The sequence below is a fragment of the Podarcis liolepis genome, assembly GCF_965112155.1.
Source record: "Podarcis liolepis genome assembly, chromosome: 4".
Lineage (NCBI taxonomy): Eukaryota > Metazoa > Chordata > Lepidosauria > Squamata > Lacertidae > Podarcis > Podarcis liolepis.
The window spans coordinates 34,811,987-34,833,901 of record NC_139558.1 but is presented as its reverse complement, the minus strand read 5'-3'; the positions used below and the strand labels follow the sequence as shown (position 1 = coordinate 34,833,901).

General features: G+C 42.3%; 1 protein-coding gene across 10 annotated transcripts in view; it reads left to right on the top strand.

Moving 5' to 3' along the window:
- The window catches only part of HERC2 (HECT and RLD domain containing E3 ubiquitin protein ligase 2), a 102,868-nt gene that overhangs the window by 2,401 nt on the left and 78,552 nt on the right, over positions 1–21,915 (top strand). For 6 of the 10 annotated variants that reach the window (XM_083500681.1, XM_083500678.1, XM_083500676.1 and 3 more), the window contains exons 3-15: positions 4,613–4,727; positions 6,533–6,670; positions 14,249–14,468; positions 14,836–14,936; positions 15,703–15,859; positions 16,832–16,942; positions 17,136–17,307; positions 17,503–17,676; positions 18,398–18,586; positions 19,535–19,686; positions 20,757–20,914; positions 21,024–21,137; positions 21,493–21,744. In XM_083500681.1, coding sequence (XP_083356807.1) covers positions 4,613–4,727; positions 6,533–6,670; positions 14,249–14,468; positions 14,836–14,936; positions 15,703–15,859; positions 16,832–16,942; positions 17,136–17,307; positions 17,503–17,676; positions 18,398–18,586; positions 19,535–19,686; positions 20,757–20,914; positions 21,024–21,137; positions 21,493–21,744 — 2,053 coding nt within the window. The remainder of the gene's footprint in view (positions 1–4,612; positions 4,728–6,532; positions 6,671–14,248; positions 14,469–14,835; positions 14,937–15,702; positions 15,860–16,831; positions 16,943–17,135; positions 17,308–17,502; positions 17,677–18,397; positions 18,587–19,534; positions 19,687–20,756; positions 20,915–21,023; positions 21,138–21,492; positions 21,745–21,915) is intronic. The other 4 variants (XM_083500682.1, XM_083500677.1, XM_083500679.1 and 1 more) reach the window with 1 other exon arrangement.

Sequence of the window (21,915 nt, the reverse complement as noted above, 5' to 3'; positions counted from 1 at the left end):
TCATTATATTCCATGTAACAGTCATTGGGTTGTATCCAATGCTGCTTTTGCACTCACACAGCAGACTTCCACTTGTACAGTGGGGTTTCCCCTACTCTGCTGCCTCCTGTGCACGCCCAAAATCTGCTCCAGGGGGTTTGGGGAGATTCTGAGGCAGATTTCGGGGGCACGTGAGGAGAGGAAGGGGAAGTTCTGTTGCACAAATGGAACTCTGTTAATGCATTATTGGATACAACCCTTTTAGTTCTTTCCTCACCCCCATTGCATAAAATTAGAAGAGTGAGACTGGGAATTGGGCAAGTGCTTTTAAAATTTGTTGTGCTGGTGAGTTGAGCAGAACTTAAAAGTTGCATTGTGCTCCTCTATTCTATGCATTTTTAACTTTCTGAGTACAGGCTGGGTCAGTTTCTACAGCAATTGACCTCACTTTTGTTGTTGTTTAGTCGTTTAGTCATCATGGATAAATTGCCATAGTCCTTTCTACTTAGTGCTTCCATGTATCTTGGACAGGATAGGAGGAAATTTTCCTTCTAATAAAGGATGCAAGGTGTACTGTAACCTGAATGGTGTCTGAATGTGATGTCTGTCCTGAATGCAAACCGTAGGTTTTGAATCTTAAATCAAGTTTAGTGTGACCTGCTTGAGAATGAAAGAGAGTCCATTGATTTCCTCTTATTTTTCTGTTTTGTAGCATCCTGATGACTTTATGGTAGCTAAAATGAGAAGGGTTTCACTTTGCTGGGCTTGTGGGATGAATCAAATCCTTTTTCAGTGATAGAATGTTTTATAATGGGTCCTCCTTCTCTCTTTTGTTTATGAAGGAAAATATTAGTGTGAGCTTGAAATTAATGAGATGTGGGAAGTTCACTCAGATTTGTTATTAGATTTCAGGTTTGATGATAAGAAGATTAAAGGTCAGGTGAGAGACTGTAGGTAAATGACAAACTATATCTTTTGTGTACAGAAGATCCCAAGTTCAGTCTCTGGTATCTCCAGGTAGAAAGAAGGACTAAAAAGCAGGTGGCGAAAGAGATCCTGGATAAACAATTCCAGTGAAGTAGATAATACTGTGTTGGAACTGTGGGGTGTTAGGCGAGGAGTAATACCCCTAGTGGGGGACATGTTGTGCTTCTTCTGGGGTAGTTTGTCCACCTTTGGTCCCCTCCCTGCACTCTGCTCTCCCCTGTACCTCCTAGAAGCTGTCAGCATGTGACAGCAGCCACACCCTGGGAATAGCTTCAACAGACTGGCTAAACCAGGGTAGCTAATGGGTCCCAAACCCTCAGTGAGTTAGGGACTGTATGTGAAGAAAGGCTCTGGCATATTGAGTGGACGAGATCAGTGGTGGTTCCAACAATCAGAAGGCGGTTTCTGCACATGCTGTAGAGGGAAGTGACGGGCAAATGAGGCTTGTCAACTTGGGAAGGTAGCCCATCTAGGAGAATGAAAACTCTGATCCTAAACCTCCTCTGGGATATCTTTGGGAGAAGGTCACTTGCTCTGCTTTCCTTTGGAGGCTGAGAGGGGGAGGTCTTGTTGTCTGGGCAGCTCAGGACCTTCATACATTCTGGCCAGGGTCGTTCCCTGAGGAGGTCACTTTAGTGCAGCTAATGCAGCACTTTGACTCCACCCCTGGAGGCGCACTCCATTTATCGAGACAGATGGATGCCATCAATAACAAGTTTGACCTGTAATAAGAAAGTGTACTTTGTTCCTCAAGTAAGAGAGCCTACTGCTGATATATACAGTAGTCAAGCTTACCATATGGTGAGGGCTACTTTCATGGTAGGTTTTAAACTGCAAGCATTTGGGTCTCTTAAATAAAACCCAGATTGTTTTTAAGTAGACAAATGGAGATGCAAAAATCATTGAGTTAATTAATGCATTACCGTGCAGTCTGGGACTGTAGGCCACAATCCTATAGGACTTCCTCATCGGTTTTGCGGCCTCAGAATTGCATGCACAGCCCCATTCACAGCCACGAATGGGTTAGACTTTTATTTTGCTGCTTAGCCTTAAAGATCCCGTAGCATTTGAGGTTAGAAGGGAGAATGAGGTACATATGCCTTAATCCCCTGTAACTTGCTTCAATGTGGTCAGACAATTTTCATCCATCGTGGATGACCAGGCAAGTTGGTTAATTACCAACCTGCTGAAGATGATAAAGGACTGATAGTTGCATCATAACTTAAGGTAGGCTTGGCCATGTGTCCCTGAATAAGAATAGAGATGCCAATATGTTTATTACATTAAGCAGGAGAGAGCTTTATTGCCCAGCTACAGTAATTATCCGGCAGGGATGAATTTTGGACAACCAAGTCAGTGGATAGAAGCTCACAAATGATGTAGAAAATTGATTTCAAGTTGATTTGGAAGGCTAATATGGGAAGAACCATAGGCAAATATGTTACATTTGAATGGACTGTAAACACTAATCTAAAATATTGTGCTTTTCTGTTTGATCACTTGCACTGTTTCCTGCAGAAGAAACAACATTTATTATTTCTCAGATGCACTAGGAAGTATAAAACCCTCAAAAAATAAAGCTGAAGCTACTGTAACGTGGTTAAGTAATAGGGGTGAGCATGCAGGGCCTCACAACAAACTGTTGCAATGTATCTGTGGCATATGTGTGTTTGTTTGTTACCCAAGGGGGTTGAAATAAAACCCAGATGTTACCTTCAAAGACAGGAGTCCCTGATCTAATGTAGGTTTACTTCTTGTGTCTGTGTTGTTGTTTTTTTGAATTTTTAAAATTTTTTGATCATTTAAAGACGCTTGCAAGTCAATGAAGCATGAGGCCTCAGCATGCAATTGATGGCTTGATTTAGTCAGAGGGGGACCATTTTTCAATTGACCTTTGTTGCAACCTAAGAGGTTTGCAATCTGGCTCTGAAACAATCCCCTTTCTCAGCTCAGAGAGAAAATGAAGGACTCACATTTCTCAAGGAAGAGAAAATGAGTCAATTCATTTGTGTATTGCTTCTGTGTGTGTGCGTGTTTGTGAGAAAGAGTGAGTGAGTGGGGGGGGCATGATTGTGTGTGAGAATGGCTTGTATGAATTTTGGTTCTCCCTATTATGGATATTGTCCCCATTCACTTTGTACATTTTTTGAGGGGGCGGGAAGACTTTCAGTTATGGGAGCCTTCATTGCACACCAGTGGTACAGTTGAGACACAGGTTTATCACCTCATTTGCTGCTTGTAAAAGTAAGCTTAGCTGCTGCTACATCTGCCATAATGCATTTATTTTTAAATTCTTCATGTCGCTGAGGTTAGTGGAACACTGATGACTCCTGTGGTGTAGATTGACAGCTCAGTTCTAAATTTAACTTATTTTACTATAGCCTTGTTTTCCAAATGTAACAATTCAAGATTCTAAACTTTGTACCCGTCTTGTATCACAGGCTCTAAAAATGTTAGAACAGTGGTGCCTAATGAGCTTATTCTCATTGTAGAAAGCTTTAATGTTCTTTGAGTATTGAGAGGCATGTAAATATCAGCTTGACTTCTAGATTCCCTCCATGAGCAAGGTGACCAGGTAAAGCAGCTTTTGTAAATAGGAAGAGATTTGTTTCTCCTTCAGGCTAGCAGTGTGTTGCAAACAAGTGAGAAATTGGGCTGATAATTTTTGTGGATTTATTTGTTACAGTGAAAATGGCTATATCCTGTACATATTTCTGACATGTAATTTTCTTGTGTGTAGGGCAGTTGTTCCCAATTGGCTAAGTACTGCGGAACCCTGTTTTTCAAAGCCGAGTCATGAAAATTTGAAAATGTTGGTATCTCTTTGGTAGTTTTTGTTATGTGGATGGTTCCACCATGCCCTCTAATATGTTCCAGTACAAAACTGGAATGTGCGTTTTTGGGTGCCGTGGTCTCACATGAGATGTGCATCTAGCTGCAATTTCTCATGTTTTGGGGCACTGTGCTCTTGAGTGAGAGCACGGACCCCCAAAATGGGATATCCCAGACAGTTGAGGGGGGTGTGCCATGAATCCCCTGGGTGGGTTACATAGACCCCCAGTTGGGAACTGCTGGTGTAGAGCATTCTGTGTATCTCTTGTTTATGCTGTCCATACTATGTGATCTGATGAGTGTGCATGGGTCCGTTTTGCTACTGTACCTGCTCTGGAAATCAGTCGCTGGAAGTCATTCATTGGAGTTTTGTACTATCTGTTTGCATAACGCAGGAAATTGCTTGCACACAGATAAAATCTGTGCAACAAAATTGCTACATGTGGTGGCCCTCATAGGCATTTGTGTTGCAGCCTTGCCAGTAGATGATCTAGGTTGGATGTACTCATCCAAATCATTAGCATGCTTGAATTCCTGGTGCTATTCCTGGTTCAAAAGGGGAGGTGGAACTACACTGACTAGACTTGAATCTTTAAATTTCTATAGATAAGTGTCTTCCCAGCCTTTTGAATTGTAGGCAGACAAAGTTTAAAACAGTTGCTTTTATTGATGATTTTATGTGCCTTTTTTATTCTCTTGCTCTTTTATGGTATTGTTTGTATCATTGTTTGTCACCTTGAACACTATTTGGTGGAAAGGGTACAAAAAAACATGTTTATGATATCACATTCCCCACCCCCTTTTCCTCTAAAAGCTTGCTTTCACCCGAGATGGACTCTGTGGCCTTTGGAATGAAATGGTCAAAGATGGGGAAATCGTATACACTGGAACAGAACCCTCCCAAAATGGTGAAGCTTCTCCACGGAAAGGTGAGTTTCATCTGTATAGTTCAGTAAAGACAAATGTGCCTAAATTTTTATTGAGGGTTTATTTGTAATAAATTCAAAGGGTTTGGGGGCTATGCCTTCCTGCTTCCTATGTTGCACTCTTTGTATGGTGGCTTTGTAATCTGTCTCTTACTTTTGGTATGCATGCCAACCATAACTTTTTAGTTTGAAGATCTTGACATTTATAACAAATGACAACAGTGTCAATCATCTACCTATCATCTATCTATCTATCTATCTATCTATCTATTGGGTGCTGAGAAAGACTTGAAATCCCCTTTCTGACAACAGTATAAGATTAAGACTGCAATCCTGTGCTCACTTATGTGGGATTAAGCCCCACTGAAATAAATGAGTAAACTTGCATCAAGTTACACAGTCGGTGTCAGAGCTTTATCAGCTAGTGGGTAAGATGCTGCTGCATAAAATAGAAAGTATGCTCATTTAAGTTAGACTTGTGTGAGAGAAACTTTACTGAAGCATGCCCACAGTACTGCTTCATTTCTCAGATCCATACCAACATCATTGGCAAGCAAGCCTACTGAATTTTTCAGAATCTGAACTTGGCAGGCTAAGTTGTATGTCCTGAAGACTTGTCCTTCAGTTACTAATCCCTTAAATGCTTGCACTATTGTGACTCTAATGACAAATGGTATAACTGATTTATGAGCATATTAACTCATGTGGGGAGGGGGCATACCAAGTTTTTGATCAGAAATAAATCCTTTCTGGGAATGATGCTATTAACATTTTGGCAATAGAGTAGAACTGCTATTTTGCCCTTTAGGTAGAGGTTAAATTAAAAAACACCTCCTTTGCCAGTAAGAAGTGCATTCCTACTTATTATCTTGGTTTATCATTTCTAAACATTATAATTCCTACAAACATCTTCAGTATTTCTGATTGTGGTAATTTTTTTCTGGGAACTGAAGTAAAAGAATTTTCTTTCCTAGTGTCATAGATGTTTGCAGCCATACACGATATGGTAATGTCATTCTCGTTGCATTCTGATTTTATGCCTATCTGCAGTTATTTATATTACTCAAGATCAAAATGATTTGCAAGTAGTCCAGTGTAATCTTCTGCCTTTGTGTGTGGGTGAAGGAGCAGATCCTCCCCCCCCCAATGCCATATTGCAAACTACTTTTGATGGCACCCTCGGTTTCAAAACCAACTGGGTTTTGTGGTTTCTTATCCCCAAAAACCCACAATCAGTAACCAAGGTTTGTTCTTTGCTTACTGTATCAGGAAATTTTTAATGTCTGATGAGCTATAATTTTTTATATATATGCTGTAAGCTGCCCAGAGTGGCCGTGGAAATCTAGCCAGATGGTTGGGGTATAAATACAACAACAACAACAACAACAACAACAACAACAACAACAACAAATTAATTAATTGCAGTTTTTTTGGTGCCGCTAACCATGAGTCTGGGTTGGAGCAACATGGTTTGTGACATGGTAGCAGCAAGAACAGGAGAGAAACAAGTCTTTCTCATTAAACCATAGTTTGTTTTAAACTATGGTTTAGTGTGACGTGCAAACTAGGCCAATGAAGCCTCTGGTTTCTATGTAGAAGAGATCACAATGTGACCCAGTAAAACAAGAGCTATAACATCTGTGGCAGTGTTTTCCTTTCTTCTTCATATAACTATAATATTAGAGTGAATCTGAGAGCATAAGATGACCTTTTTCAATACTGGGGCTCAGAATTCTGATGCAAAAGGAATGGCTTTACAAAAATGATTTACTCAGTTGCATTTATGTTCTTTTTTTTTTGTTCTATAGATGAAAGCATTGAAGGTCAGACTGGATCAAAGAAAGAAGATCAGAATGACAAAGAGAGGAAAGACGAAGAAGATGCACCATTACCTTCATATAGAGCCAAATCAATTGTTGAAAGTTGGGTTTGGGGCAAGCAGCCAGGTAAGGTCTTTCTGGTTTTCTTTCAACATGGCATTTACTGTTGTATTACTGTGTGAAATGGTGCCCAATATATATTTCACAAATATATTGTTTCTTAATAAAGTCTTCGGATTTTGCTGATAAGTTTTTACTGGACCATTAAAAAAAATCCTTTAATTTACAAACGTCTATACATCTTCATTTAAATGCTTGTGTAGCAATTTGTTTCCTTTCAATTAATATGCAGAAGGCAGCTAATACTGTTGGTGTTGTGCAAAGAGATTAATAAATCAATACAAAACAGAAAATTGACAACTGCCTGCCAATTGATGATGGCAGTCTGGAGTGATAAGAGGTAGCAGAAGGGATACAGACAGTCCTTGGCCCTGACAGTTGTTTGAATAAAATTAAAGCTTCTTCTTTATTTAAGTAGACAGAAATTTGGTTGCTCTGCTCTGGGGTGTGTCAGTTATGACTTGGCCGAGATTTCTGGAAGCATTGAAGTATGTGGTCTTGTTGCCAGGGTGAGATGTTTTAGGATTCTGTCTGATGGGTGAACAGGTAATCAAGGAGCTGGTATGCCTTAAGACCCTGATGTGAGCATCATCTTGAACTCTTGAGATATGGCCTGAACCAAGACCTATTGCAACTGCAAAGTCTCCAGTCATGCTTAAAACTACCACCCTAGACTACCTATGAAGACCCTGTTCCTAAATTATTTATTTTGCTACATGTTAAACTAGTTTACTTCTCTGTTAAAAAGCACTTTGGTTTTACTGATTCCTAAGGACATCAACTTCATGTACATCTTTTATGAAAGAGACTGCTTGATAACATACTTCCTGTAAAACGGCTTCGTGTACAAGTTAGCAAGGAAAGGTGATCATTGACTTTGAAGGAGTAGTACTAGCAGCAGATATTATTTCATGCTCAGTTTTGTGGTCTCCAAGTAGCCCTTAATAGTAGTTGAACAATGACAGTTTTGGGAAAAGCCCTTGCTACCTGGTGAAATGACAAAAATGGGTTTGGGCTCAGTGTTTTACTTCTCTGCAGGATTTAATGGACAGTACAGTGGAGATAAAATTCTCAGTACATGGCTACATAGTCAGAATTGGTTTTGTTAATTAAAAAAATGCAGGTTTTGTTGCTAGTGTTGCAACACAGCAGCTCATGAAGTCTTCGATTTGACAGGATAGAAGTGGGCTTTCTTTTGGCTACATAGTATTTTGGTGTCTTCCTGTTGCTAAACAAAACAAATAGTGTCAGGAAATCACTGTAAGTGCCCCATTTTGACGAAGTAGTCCTATGAAGGCAATGTAAGCAATTAGCATACCAGCTGTAATTGAAATATTTTAAGGCTACCTTGAAGCAATTTTTCTGGAAGGTCCCTAGGTTGTAGCCTGTGTTCAATAGATTGGGGCTACAATTTCTGCTACAACCAGTGGGGTCAAGTAAATGTTTTTAGAATTGGGATCCCAGTTAAAAACAGCTTATATATAAATACATGGTCACTAAGAACAAATCTGGGACATGGGTGGTGCTGTGGTCTAAACCACAGAGCCTAAGGCTTGCCGATTGGAAGGTTGGTGGTTTGAATCCCCGCGATGGGGTGAGCTCCCGTTGCTCGGTCCCAGCTCCTGCCCACCTAGCAGTTCGAAAGCACGTCAAAGTGCAAGTAGATAAATAGGTATCGCTCCAGTGGGAAGGTAAACGGTGTTTCTGTGTGCTGCTCTGCTTAGCCAGAAGCAGCTTCGTCATGTTGGCCACATGACCCAGAAGCTGTCTGCGGACAAACGCCGGCTCCCTCGGCCTATAGAGCAAGATGAGCGCTGCAACCCCAGAGTCGTCTACAACTAGACCTAAAGGTCAGGGGTACCTTTACCTTAAAAAAAATTTTTTTTTACATAATCTCAATAACCTGACAAAAATAAGTATAAAACAGTATTCAAATAATTGGAGGTTGTTGTCTATCTCTTGTATGCATAAGCATGAATTAAGAGTTCCAGATGGAGTCATACTGTGTGGGTGGCTCTCTGTTGTTGTCTCTTGCTAACATAGGTGATGAAATTGTACCAGACGGGCATAAATTTATCCAGTTTGGTTTGACCCTTAACCTGCTTCAGTTTATACATCAGCTTTTCTGCCAGTGGTTGTGTAGAACCTCTTCTAACGTATCAAAAATGACATACTTAGTAATTTTTCTTCTCACATCTTTGGTTGTTTGCTAGGTTGTTGGATTTTTTTTTTGTAACTAACTGAAAACAAATTGAATTGCTTTTCTTTTGCTGTTCACTTTTGAAGGGCTGAAATGTTTGAGCTTGGCATCCTACGTGTACCACACAGGAACTTTGAGTCGGCAATTATTAGGTTGCAGTGGTGCGGACCAGTCCATTTTCTTCACTTCCTAAAACAAATGTAGAGGCTGCTTCACTTGTGATGTTTATGCAGCTCTGCTTTGAAAATATTGGATGGAATTCATCATAGCATCATAAGGAGATTGTTCTGTCAGTGGAAGCATATCTGCATGCCCAATTTTTAGTGATCTCTGCTTTACTCCCCTTGTATACTGTTCTGGAGGTTGCCCCGACCCTCCAGATGGGATTTGGGGGGAGGCACCTTTCAATCTCATGAGTCCAAGTAAATTCTTTTCAGTGAGGGCAACCAAAGGTTGCTAGCTTGGTTGCAAAGTGTCTGTCCTCATTGCAGAGTCCCCAGTTGACTGAAGTGAAAGGCATGTGCAGAGTGCCAGCTGAATCGAGCTCTTGAGTAACAATAGTATGTAACACTTGGTGTCTATAGTATGCCAGGTGATGCCCGCTACATTGAATTGACCTGCATTTGAATTCTCAGACAGGTTATAGTCTAGGCAGTGTTCTTCAATCTTGAGTACCCAGGTGTTGGATCACAACTCCCATCATGCCTGACTATTGTCTAAGTTGGCTGGGCATGATGGGAGTTGCAAAACTGAGCAACTTCTGTGGACCCAAGGTTGACCAACACAAGTCTAAGACTTTTCCCTGGGTTTTAATGCAGTGATAGTTCTCCATGCTGGAGTGATATGCCTGCTTTAGCTAAGAAACATGCTTCTCTTTGATGGTCTTTAGTGACCTGGAAAATGGGTGGTAATACTTTGGGTAGGGTCTACCTGATTTGTCATACTTTGAGTAGACCTTTGGAAATGAATGGGATTTCATTAATCTATTGATTTCAATTGGTCTACTCTGAATATGACTTAGTAGGATGCAACCTCTTGTAAATAGCTCCTAAAATCATGAGAGTAGAGACTGGCGTTTGCAGCTATGTTTTCAATACATACTGCAAATGGTTAGGTTTTTTAATTTGTTTTGACGGGGCAAGGCGAGTCAATGCTGATACAGCTGGGCTGCTCGCAGTAGATTTGGAGCAACCCAGGCCTGCTGCTGATACCGGACAGGAATCAACTGTTACGAAACACTGACATGCAGAAGGCCATGTGCTGCACTCTGTTCCCTTGGGATTCTGTTTACAAAATAAAGTCTGCTGATGCTATGGCTACAGCAACAAATAAACTGGCTCTGTTCTTTCATGCAGTCATACAGTTAAATTTCACTGGATGTTTTGAAATGTCCCTTACAAAGGACTTGCATCAGTTTTAATGTTCACTATGCTAAATTCAAGGAAAATCTCATGTTCTTCCTGATCTGGTTTCAGTGTGGATGCCTCACACCTTATCTTGTACTTTCCATTAGGCTCAGTCATGTGTCTTGGAATCCAGGAATCTGGTTTACAGCACATTGCAGTCAGTATGACTGCTAATAATTCTGAGTATACAATTCTGGTTTCGTTTTTGGGGCCACGGTTCTAAAAAGACAGCCTATACCTAAACACAGCAGTGGAAAGGACAAATTGAAAGTGACTTGAGCAGAAAAATCCTGTTGCAAGGGGTTCCTTTCATAAATTGACATTGAATAATTTGCTTCATTTCACAAGATAGGAAATATGAGCAGCATTTCGTAAGTCTTGGGTGTTGAACAATGAGATAAAAATCCTTTAGTCACTTGACAAATTTGGGTAGAGAACTCAATCAGCATGACTGGAAATTCCCCCTGGAAACATAATTTGTGTAATCTGAAGATCTATATTTAAAGTTACAAGAGAAGCAGTTTTAATTGTTCGATGAGCCATTTTTAGCTTCAGATGAATCATGTAACTGTTCTAGACTAATATTTTGAGGTGTGGAGTTTTTCCAAAATATGGATCAGTTGGTCAGGATTAACTAAAATGATGCTTAATGTTTTCCCGATAGCAAGTGCTTCTGGGGTCAAACTAAATGAAACAGAAGCTCCTGTCTCTCTTTAATTTATTTCTTAAGAACCGGGGTGGTGGTGGGAGAGCTGGCCTTCCTATATAAATGACGAGTCCCCTCTGGTTTCTTTTCCGTAACGTCTTCAGGTTTAAACTTAAATTATGAATATGTTTGTGTAGTCTACAATCTTGGGCTCTGTTCTGCAGCTTTTTAGAGTTGCCTTTTAAGTAACAGAGAACTTAAGATAATTAACATCAGCTTATAAAATGCAAGTAATGCTTATTGTCCCCACATACGCAGGCCTCTTAGCAGTGTCTTTTAGTGTCTGCCGGTGATAAAAAAAACCTTCTGTGTGGTTTTTTTTTAGAGTGCTTGAATGCTGGAGGAGATGGTCACAAACAGAAATCATAAGTGAAATGAGAAAGGTCTAGTCTTAAGGATTTACTGTGTGTGTCATTGCTGAATTGAAATTGATCAGTCATTCAGTATCTACGTTGAAGAGCACCTGGGAATTGATATAAATGCCATTTGGACCTATTTTTGTTTCGAATTATACCACTTGAAGTAGGGCCAACTTTGCTGTTACAGCTTGCTATAGTGCAAAGATTTGAAATGGCAGCAGCCTTGATGGTAAAATTGCACTCACTCATCATGTGTTGGCGTCCTGGCCGGCTGTATGCCCTCTTGTCCCTCGTTCTCGAAGAGTAGCTCATATATCCCATTCAGGGCAGAGAAAATATAAATGTGAACACACTAAACAACTTCTTGGAAGTTGTGAACAGCTGTCCTTTAGCAACCCCTTTAAAAGAACTAGCAAATTTTCTCACAGGTGGCCAAGTCGCAGCATGGGTGCTGCAAGATACAAAGCAAGTAGATGCTTATGGGACACCTCGAGAGCAGATGGCAAGTCCTTGCTGGCTGTGGCAGGGAATCAGGCCCATATTTCTGCCTACCCAGCCAGTGATGTTTGGCTCAATTACTCTGAGGTGGGAGAGGGGGCACATATGTACTGCAGCTTGCTTGTAAGTGGCCCAGTCTCATTCCTTGCCTTGCTAAAATGATTAATGTTCTAGTTAAATCAGTAAGAACCGCTATGGCAGTGTTTCCCAACCACTGTTCCGTGGCACACTAGTGTGCCGCGAGATGTTGCCTGGTGTGCCGCGGGAAAAATTAAAAAATTTGAAAGATTTTTTTTTTAAAGTCAAATTTTCGATTGGGGCGCCGTCACTAGATGACCCCTGGGGTTCCCTCCCTCCCTCCCGCTCTGCGCCTCCCCCCTCCTCCTCCTCCTCCTCCTCCGGGGAGGCCCTTCCTGGCTCTCGGCCAAGGCTTGGCGGCTGCCACTCACTCACTCGCTCGCCCACCCGTCCCTCCATCCCTGCACCCGGCCTCTCCCCCTCCGTCCCCGGCGCGGGGGCTGCCGGGATCCGTAGTCCCCTCGCCCTTGGGTTCCGCGCGCGGTGCGCGAACTACGTTTCCCAGCGTGGCCTGGCGGGCCGGGCGTTTTGTTTGAAGCGCTCTTCTCCCGGCCATGGAATGAGCGCAGCGGCGGCGGCCGGGCGGGCAGGGGCTCTTCCGCGCAGACCCCGCGCAGCCTGCCTGCGCCCCCGCGGAGATCGGGCGGCAGGATGGAGCCCGGGGATCCCCGCGGAGGCGGAGCGGCGGAGGCTGCCCCCCAGGTAGGGCTGCGTCGGGGTTTTTTAATTTTTGCAATGCTGCATCCGCGCCGGAGGGGACGCATCGGACCGCGGGGAGACCCCTTGGCGGGCGTGCAAGGCAATGCTTGCGTGCAGGCGTTGCATGGAGTGCAGTGCAATGCAATGGCAACGCGACGCCCTGCATGCATGCATGCAACTTCCACCGGCGCTCCGGACTTGGCAGGTGAGGGGGGTCCCCAGTGGGCGGCAGAGAGAGCCGGGAGGGCGAAGGGGAGCCGGGGGGGGAGCAGCGCTGCTCCCCGAGCCGAGCCCGGGGGGAAACTTCGGTGTCGTTGCGCCGGGTGTTGGAAGCGGAGGCTGGCGGGGGCCCCTCACCTGCAAAACCTGGTCGCCTCTCATATATTTCGTGCATTGCATTCATCGCCCGCTTTCTCCTCCAAGGAGCTCCCGGGGGTGCGCGTGGTTCTCCCCGTGTTATCCTCGCAACAACAGCCCTGCGAGGTGGGTCAGGCGAGTGGCCCAAGGGAGCACCCAGGGATTGTCCTGGCCAGGTGGGGTGATTTGAACCCTGCTCTCTGCCCGGTCTTCGTCCTCATTTAGCCCCCACATGTGCATGACTGTGCATGACTGAGGTTTTCCCCCCTCGTCTTGGCTATGGTGTGAGTCTGTGCTGTTAATTAATGGGGTTCTGCCTTCGGAGAAGATGAGCCAGCCCTCAAGGAGGTGATTATGTAATTTGCTAGCAATTCATGTCCCTCCCGGCGTGACGCTGCGCGCTGACGTCACGGGGCTGTAATGGTGGTGTGCCTCGAGATTTTTTTCATGAAACAAGTGTGCCTTTGCCCAAAAAAGGTTGGGAAACACTGCGCTATGGCACGTGTTTCGCAAACCACCTTTACTGGGTTTGAAGTACCTGAACGCTGCAGATCAACAAGCCGTAATAGATTGGGGAAAGCATAAAAATGATAAACAAAACAATTTGCTTTTGTTCTTGTGTAGTGGTTTTTCTGGTACTTTGAGCCTGCCAGATAGCCTTATATCTTGAGTGGGTTGCTTGTCACTAATGGGGAGCAGACCTCTAGTGTGTTTGGTGTCCATAGGAGCTATTAAAATACACTTCTTAATTTGTCTAGATGGGAAAAAATTAGCTAATATGAAAGGCAGTTATTACTATACCTGAATCATCCAGGTGTTCAATACCTACGATTAAGATTAATTGGGGAGTGCATGTCAAGTAAGTCATGCAACATCTACTCACATATTTCCGAATATTCATGGAGTCCTATTGAAACTTTCTCTTGAGATGTGTGTAATCCTTTTTTATAAGGAGTGAGTAGTATTTCAGGCATGTTACTATTTAATGAAGGCAGATGCGGAAGCTAAGCAGGTTTGCATCTGACCAGTGCCTGAATGAAAAATGTCCCATAACTTCCTGTCCTATACCTTGCTGGAAGAAATGTAGGATATAAATGAAAACAATGAAGTATGTGCCCTTTCAGAATCTTGGCTGTATATTGTACTGCATTGTACATCAAATGTGAAAAATTGCTGTTCCTAAAATGGAGGATGTATTATTTCTTTCCCTTGCCATCAAACACTTGTATGCATCGTGCCGAATGTTTCAGATGAGTAATATAGTTCTTCTGATTCTTCTAGATGCGAATGAGCTGAAAGAGTGCCTTTATGTACTTGTGAAGGAACAGCAAGCTCTAGCCAAGAAAACAGCGACCACCACACTCTCTGCTCTGAAGCTGAAACAGAGGCTTGCTATCTTAGAGCGCTATTTTATTGCATTAAATAGGACTGTTCTTCAGGAGAATGTCAAGGTTAAGTGGAAGAGCAGCAATATTCCCCTGCCTGCAGTGGACAAGAAAAGGTAGTGTCTTTCTCAAAGAAATCTCTTCCCCTTGTAGTGTTGCCTGCCTTTTCCCCTTCGCTTATTGGTTACTATATCGCTACAGTTTTGGTTCCTCAGTGTGGGGAAATATCAGCTGCTTATAATCTTTATTTTTGTATGGACAAGAATGTTAATGTGTTATGCAGCTGTTGAAACCAAATTGGTTGCAGAGTGGTAGAGCGGCAGTTTCCTAGCCGTATACCAAAGATGTTAGTGCACTGTTTGGATATTTTGGGGTAGTCAGGATTGATTTCTGGGTCTTAACATTTTGAAGGACATTTGTATAGATGCTTAGTTTAAGCAGGAGGTACAAATTATTCTCTAATCATCTTTTTGTTGGTTACAGTCCGAGACCTGTAGGCAAAGGTGTAGAAGGTCTTGCCCGGGTAGGATCCAGAGCTGCCCTTTCATTTGCCTTTGCATTTCTTCGGAGAGCTTGGAGATCAGGTATTGTTGGAAGATGCTGTATATCTTATTAGGCTGGTAAACATATTGCCATCTAACTGTTGTGTTGCATTTAGGTATTTTTCAGGGCTATCTATCTCTGTCTGTCTGTCTGTCTGTCTGTCTGTCTGTCTAAGTTCATTCTCATTAGCAGACACCGAACAATGACTACTTGAGAAGTTGTGCACACTCATGGTTTGGGCACTGGTGGAGCTTCATGCTCCAGCACAGGGGGTGGAGAGCAGGCAGGGCTGGTGCGTGTCCTGGGGCAGCCGCGATGGCACCCTACTGGGATCACGCTGCTGGGGGCGGGGCGCACTCCTCTTCCTCTGCCAGTGGGTTTGGTGACATCTCTCAAGTTGCAGAATGAGTGTGGGAACAGAGGAAGCGGAGTTAAAATTGAGTCAGACCAGTGATCCATCTAGCTCAGTGTTGTCTAGCAGCAGCTTTCCAGGGTTTCAGACGGGGTTCTCTCCCAGTCCTGCCCATACATGGGACCTTATGCATACCATTGAGCTACAGTTCTGCTTTGACAAGCACAAGCCTTGCATATGCAGAACTGGTTTGTGGGCGATCTTCATTCTCTCAGCTTCCTGGAAAGAAGGCTTCTATTATTTCTATTCTATAGATGCAGGGTTATATCAATGATGTGGCAATTCAATTTATGGTCTGGATTTCCACTGTGTATGTTTAGATCAGTTGTGAGGGATTGCCATTAACCTGAATTGCACTGTACTATGAAGCACCCTAACATGGCTAATGTTGTTAGGTGAGGATGCAGATCTTTGCAGTGAACTGCTACAAGAATCCCTTGATGCCCTACGAGCATTGCCAGAAGCATCCCTCTTTGATGAAGGAACCGTATCATCTGTATGGCTGGAAGTTGTGGAAAGAGCAACCAAATTTCTAAGGTCTGTTGTAACTGGGTAAGTCTTTCTCTAAAGAGTGCTTGAACTTTTTTTTTTTAAGCCGCGTTCAAGGTTTCATACTGAACAATAGTTCCTGTGTTCTTTTCTTGAATACCTAGATAGCTCAGTTGGTTAGCGCATCTGTCAGCCTAGATAGCTCGGTTGGTTTGAGCATGATGCTGATAACTCCAAGGTTGCAGGTTCAATCCCTGTATGGGACTGGTGCATGCACTGCAGGGGGTTGGACTAGATGATCCTCAGGGTCCCTTCCAACTCTACAATTCTGTGATCTCTATGACCTATAAGGAAACTAGAGTTAAGCGTTTGGGCATCACTTTTTTAATGTCTTGAAACGGCAATACGGCGAATATGAACTCTGGCTTATACTTCTTTCTTTTTTAAATGGCGTACCCTTGGCTTATTCATAGAGAATATCTATATCTATATCATCTATATCTCTATCTATATATCTATATCTATATATCTATATATCTATATATCTATATATCTATATATCTATATCTATATCTATATCTATATCTATATCTATATCTATATCTATATCTATATCTATATCTATATCTATATCTCTCTAAATGCAGGTCAGTGTGGAGTAATAGCCTTGCTGCATTTAAAGTTTGCATATAAAGAAATTAATAATGGAGGAATGAAAAAAAACCCTGCCTTACACCAAATCAGACCTTTAATCCATCTGATTCAGTATTGCCTACACTGACTGGCAGTGGCTGTCCTGGGTTTTGAAGAAGGGTATTTCCTTTTGGTACCTAATGAATGCCAGGATTGAACCTGGGGCCTGTTGCATGTGCTCCGGGGCCTGAGCTGTGGCCCTTTCTCTAAACTGGGGAAGAATAAAATCAGCGAAGTTGCTTAATTATGTTGTGAAAGGTGTCAAAGCACGGAATACAAACTGGTTTTTTACTTTCATATATTGGAATAATTGCCTTTTAAATTTCCTCCCTTTTAAATTAGGGACATCCATGGAGCTCCAGGGACAAAAGGATCTGGAAACATTCCGTTGCAAGACCAGCACTTAGCACTTGCTATTCTACTAGAATTGGCTGTCCAGAGAGGCACACTAAGGTGAGTAATGCAAGGATTTCATCAGTTCAAAATCTGTTCATAAGTTACATCAACACTGCAGTTTTGGTTTCATCATTGTTAAAATTTGGTAGCAGTGGGGAGTTCTTCGTGAAATAGGAGCAAGGTGAAAATGGTAGCAATGTGAGGTTTGTTCTACAGCATTTCCAACTTTGGTCATTTCCCCCCCTCTCAGCCAAATGTTGTCTGCTGTCATGCTATTGCTCCAACTCTGGGACAGTGGTACACGGGAAACGGATAATGAGCGGTCAGCGCAGGGAACCAGTGCTCCCCTCCTTCCTTTGCTGCAAAGGTTTCAGAGCATCATTTGCAATAAAGAGATCAGCAATACCGAAGAAGAGCTTCAGGTATGTACCTTTATGATGAGTTCATTTAGCCTGTACACCCAGAGCCGTGCAACGTGAAACAATATTTAATTGATGTTAAGGGAACATATTTATGTAGCTTTCCTTTACGGGGATCAAACCTACAGCCTTGGCGTTATCAGCACCACACTCCAGCCAACTGAGCTATTTAGCTGACTTTTCATTTTTTTGCTTTAGATGCTGTCCTACCCATTGAGTCCAAATGAAAACTTCTTAAGGTATCTAATATTGCCACAGGACAATGAGCTGGCCATTGATTTAAGGCAAACGGCAGTTGTGATTATGGCTCACTTAGACCGCCTGGCTACTCCCTGTATGCCTCCACAGTGCAGTTCTCCAACATCACATAAGGTAACTTGCATATGCTTTCTGTGGATAAAGTTAACTGGTAAATTAGAACTTAACAAATCTGATTGGGATCTCAAGAGGCGCTTTATGCTCATGCAAGGGGCTCATTTTAGCCCAGTGACATTTTTTACTTTGAGCACCTGGCTTCTGCTACCAGAACCTGCTTTTGTAGTTTCCAAATCAGTTTGTCACACAGCGTAGAGAGCTCCTTGAATTTCTTGTTCTGCTGTTAATCGTTCTGCATTGGAGGGTCTCATAGTTTTCTGGAGAAGGTTGAGGGACTAGAGGGGATGAGGGATGGCATTGCAAAGGCTTAGAGGTGCTGAAGTATGGGTTGAATCTCTGCCTCCTTCCCTTCCAAATCCTAATAGATAGACAAAGCAATCAAATATGGCCCCTTGTAACTTGTCAGCGACTGACATCAAGTTTTGAAATGTGCATACCAATTTCCAGAGAGTAAAATACTATTGTGAAGTACATTTAAAGCAATTAAATTGAAATAACACAATGCAAGTACTTTAAACCCTTTTTCTGTTGTTCCAAAGCTTTCACCACCTTTAAAAAACACAACCATATTTACTTACATTCTCCATTTTCTTTAGGTAGCTTTGGGTCCATAAATCTGGAGCCAATATAAAAATTAGTTGAAGCACTGTAATTTCTAGAGATTCTAAGTTTAGACAGATGTTTGATAAAAGTTCTTAAATTATGAATTGCTTTCCAGGGCTCTTTGCAAGAGGTTATTGCGTGGGGTTTAATAGGATGGAAATATTATGCCAACGTGAGTGGTCCAATTCAGTGCGAAGGACTTGCCAATCTTGGAGTGATGCAAGTTGCTTGCGCAGAAAAGCGCTTCTTAATCTTATCTAGAAATGGACGTGTTTACACACAAGCATACAATAGTGATACGCTGGTAGGTGACTTCTGATTACTTCCTAATTAGTTTTTTAAAAAAATAACTTGTAGCTATTAAAATAATGTTTTTGTTGCAGGTATGATGGAGCTCATGATAGCAAAATCTCCTTTTTTCACTTTGCCTGGCAATGCAGTATTCATATCTGTTTTTAAAGAAACTCCATTGCTTCATTTCTGGTGTTAATGAATACTTCCCTGAACTGTTTCTTGGACACAGCTTACCGTATCATTTCTGCCTTTGTAATTGAGTATATGAAATGCCTTTTGCAAAGCTGATTTTGATCAATGGATGTGTTTTCTTCCTTCCAAGCTTGACATGATGTGGAAGAAGTGTACTTTAATACTAATACCATTATTATTATTATTATTATTATTATTATTATTATTACTACTATTTATTTATTACCTTCATGCATCATTTGTAAAAAAAGCAGCTGTGGGAACTCCCAATAGGGGAGGGAAGGAGGTGTGACCTTCCCCTTCACTTTCCAGCTATGTAAACCCTCCTGCTGTTGCCAGTACTCTACTCTTAGCTATGGGAAGGATCAAAGATGCAATATTATACATGCCCGTCTTCTCATTAGTGGTGAATAGCAGGCGTGAAATAGGGGAAGCAGTTGAGAGGGAAAGAAGATTTTAAATTTTTTTAACTGAACAAACAGTATTCCCCAGTGGTGCAGTCCTGATCCAGTTTGAGGCTTGGGTTCATGGATTTCCCATGTAGTTTAGATCTTAAGGTTTCTAAATATAATAGTTTCTCAGAACGTTCAGCTATTGAAACTTCTCGCCTTGTTAATTCAATTGAAACCCATTTTCTAAAAAAAACACCAAAAAAGATATGACCTGTAACTTCTTTGTATAAAGTTTCTTAATGCTCATCTGTTTGCTTCCATTTCTCTGTAAGTCATAACATGTATGCATGTTTTGTTGTTGTTGAACTTTGTAGGGACCTCAGCTGGTGCAGAGTCTTGCTTCTAGAAACATTGTCAAGATTGCCGCACATTCAGACGGCCACCACTACCTTGCCCTGGCAGCAAGTGGTGAAGTTTTCTCTTGGGGGTGTGGAGATGGTGGGCGACTCGGCCATGGAGACACTGTGTAAGTATCCTAGAATAATGGTGACTTATATGCATGATGAAATAAAATAGAGTAGGATATTTGTTCTGCTTCTGCTGTGAATTGGGTGGCATTCCTTTTAAAACTTCGTTTTACTTGCCCCCCCGTCACCCCTTTCCCCGTGTCTTTTCTGTATTGAGCATGCTAAATTGCAGCTGTCTCTTTCTTTTGTGTTCCTGATGCATATTGATCTACAGTAGACTCACCAGGAAGCCTTCATTCTGAATGGTTCAATAATCCAGTAGCTATCAAATTTCTATTTTCTTTGTAGAGAAGAGGTAACAGTCTGGAAGACAGCTAGCCAGACAGAGAGTGAATGTGTGTTTGTGTGTGTATGACTAAGTGATCTTGATGGCTCAGTTGATATTTCAGCTTGATAGTTCTGCATTCATGGGTTGTTCTGATACCACCTTTGGCATCCATCCTTCCTTCCTTCTTTAATATTTGTTAATTATATTTCTATTCTGCCTTTTCTCCATGAAGCTCAAAGCAGTGTACATGGGTTCTCCCACCCATTTATTTTCATATCAACTCTGTGAGGTATTTCAGGCTGAGACTGAGTGACTGGCCCAAGATTGAGCAGGAATTTGAATTTGGTCTCCTCACTCTAAAACTTGCTCCCTTCTCTGCACACTGTGTTTAATCTCAGGAGTCTTCAGTCAATTGTGTTTTTCTGTTACATCCAATCCATGAAATGATGCTTCCTGGGTTTGGAACAAGCTAGAATCCTTGCCTGTTCTGAACCCAGGTACTATAGTTTCTTGGTTCAGACATAATGGGAAACTATGTTTAACTGAAATCTTCTGGAGTTAAACGTCTCGTGCTAAGGAAGGAAAAGAGACTCCCTATGCAAGCATGAGACTTGTTTATGTCTTAGCTTCTAAAGCCAAAATAGGGTCATTGACCCATTTGTCTGGGCATCTCAGTGGCCTGGTTCAGACATCACTGTAAATTGGGGTGGGTTGATTTTTCTGTATCTGGCACTTGCGTACATAGTATATATTGCCTTCTTACAATAATGACTTTCAATTCTTTCCTGGCCCCCCCCCCAGACCTTTAGAAGAACCGAAGATGATTTCTGCTTTGTCTGGGAAGCAGGCTGGAAAGCATGTTGTACACATTGCCTGTGGAAGTACCTATAGTGCTGCCATCACTGCTGAAGGAGAGTTGTACACATGGGGGCGAGGAAACTATGGCAGGCTAGGTCATGGTATGTGCTCTTCTTTCTTTAAATTGTTTAAGTTGTGAAGTCCCAAGGTTTAAACCTGTCTTGGTATATAACTAGCACAGAAGCATCTAATTTTTATTTTGTTCCAAAGGCTCCAGTGAAGACCAGACGATCCCAATGTTGGTTACTGGGCTGAAAGGACTGAAAGTCATTGATGTCTCTTGTGGGAGTGGCGATGCTCAGACTCTGGCTGTGACTGAAAATGGTTAGTGGAACAACCAATAGCATCATTAGCCTTGCCAGCTTTTAGTTACACGTGGGATATTTGGGAAGCCATGTGTCTCTTTCCTGTTTCCATTTGGATTTGTGTGCTAGCTTGAACTGTGTGCCCAACTGTTAATAAAATTGTTAGCCAAATATGCACAATGGGTGCCAGATTAATTATCTCTATTCTCAGAATATTGTGAAGCCAGGTGTGCAGTATTAATTTCTAGCTGTCCATCTGGGTAGATTATTTCTGTTTTTTACCCCCCCCCCCCGCCCGGTATGTTTATTTTGTTTCGGCTCACGGTCTAAAGATACAAAGCTGTTGCTACATCTAATGCAATCTACTTTTCCAGGTCAGGTGTGGTCTTGGGGCGACGGAGATTATGGGAAGCTGGGGAGAGGCGGCAGCGATGGATGCAAAACTCCAAAACTGATAGAAAAACTTCAAGATTTGGACGTTGTCAAAGTTCGCTGCGGGAGCCAGTTTTCCGTTGCGCTTACGAAAGACGGGCAGGTCTACTCTTGGGGAAAGGGTGACAATCAGAGGCTTGGGCATGGAACAGAGGAACACGTTCGATATCCCAAACTGCTTGAAGGTTTGCAAGGTAGGTGAAGAGGCAACTACCAGCTGTGTTAACTAGAATATTGTAATTTTGAGAAAATGATGAGGTTAGCACCCATTCTGTGCAAATTGGTGGGGAAAATATTTTTAGCTTGGTCTCCCAGATCCTCGTCCTGTGCTTGAAGCACTACACCACATTGTCTTGTGGGCTTCT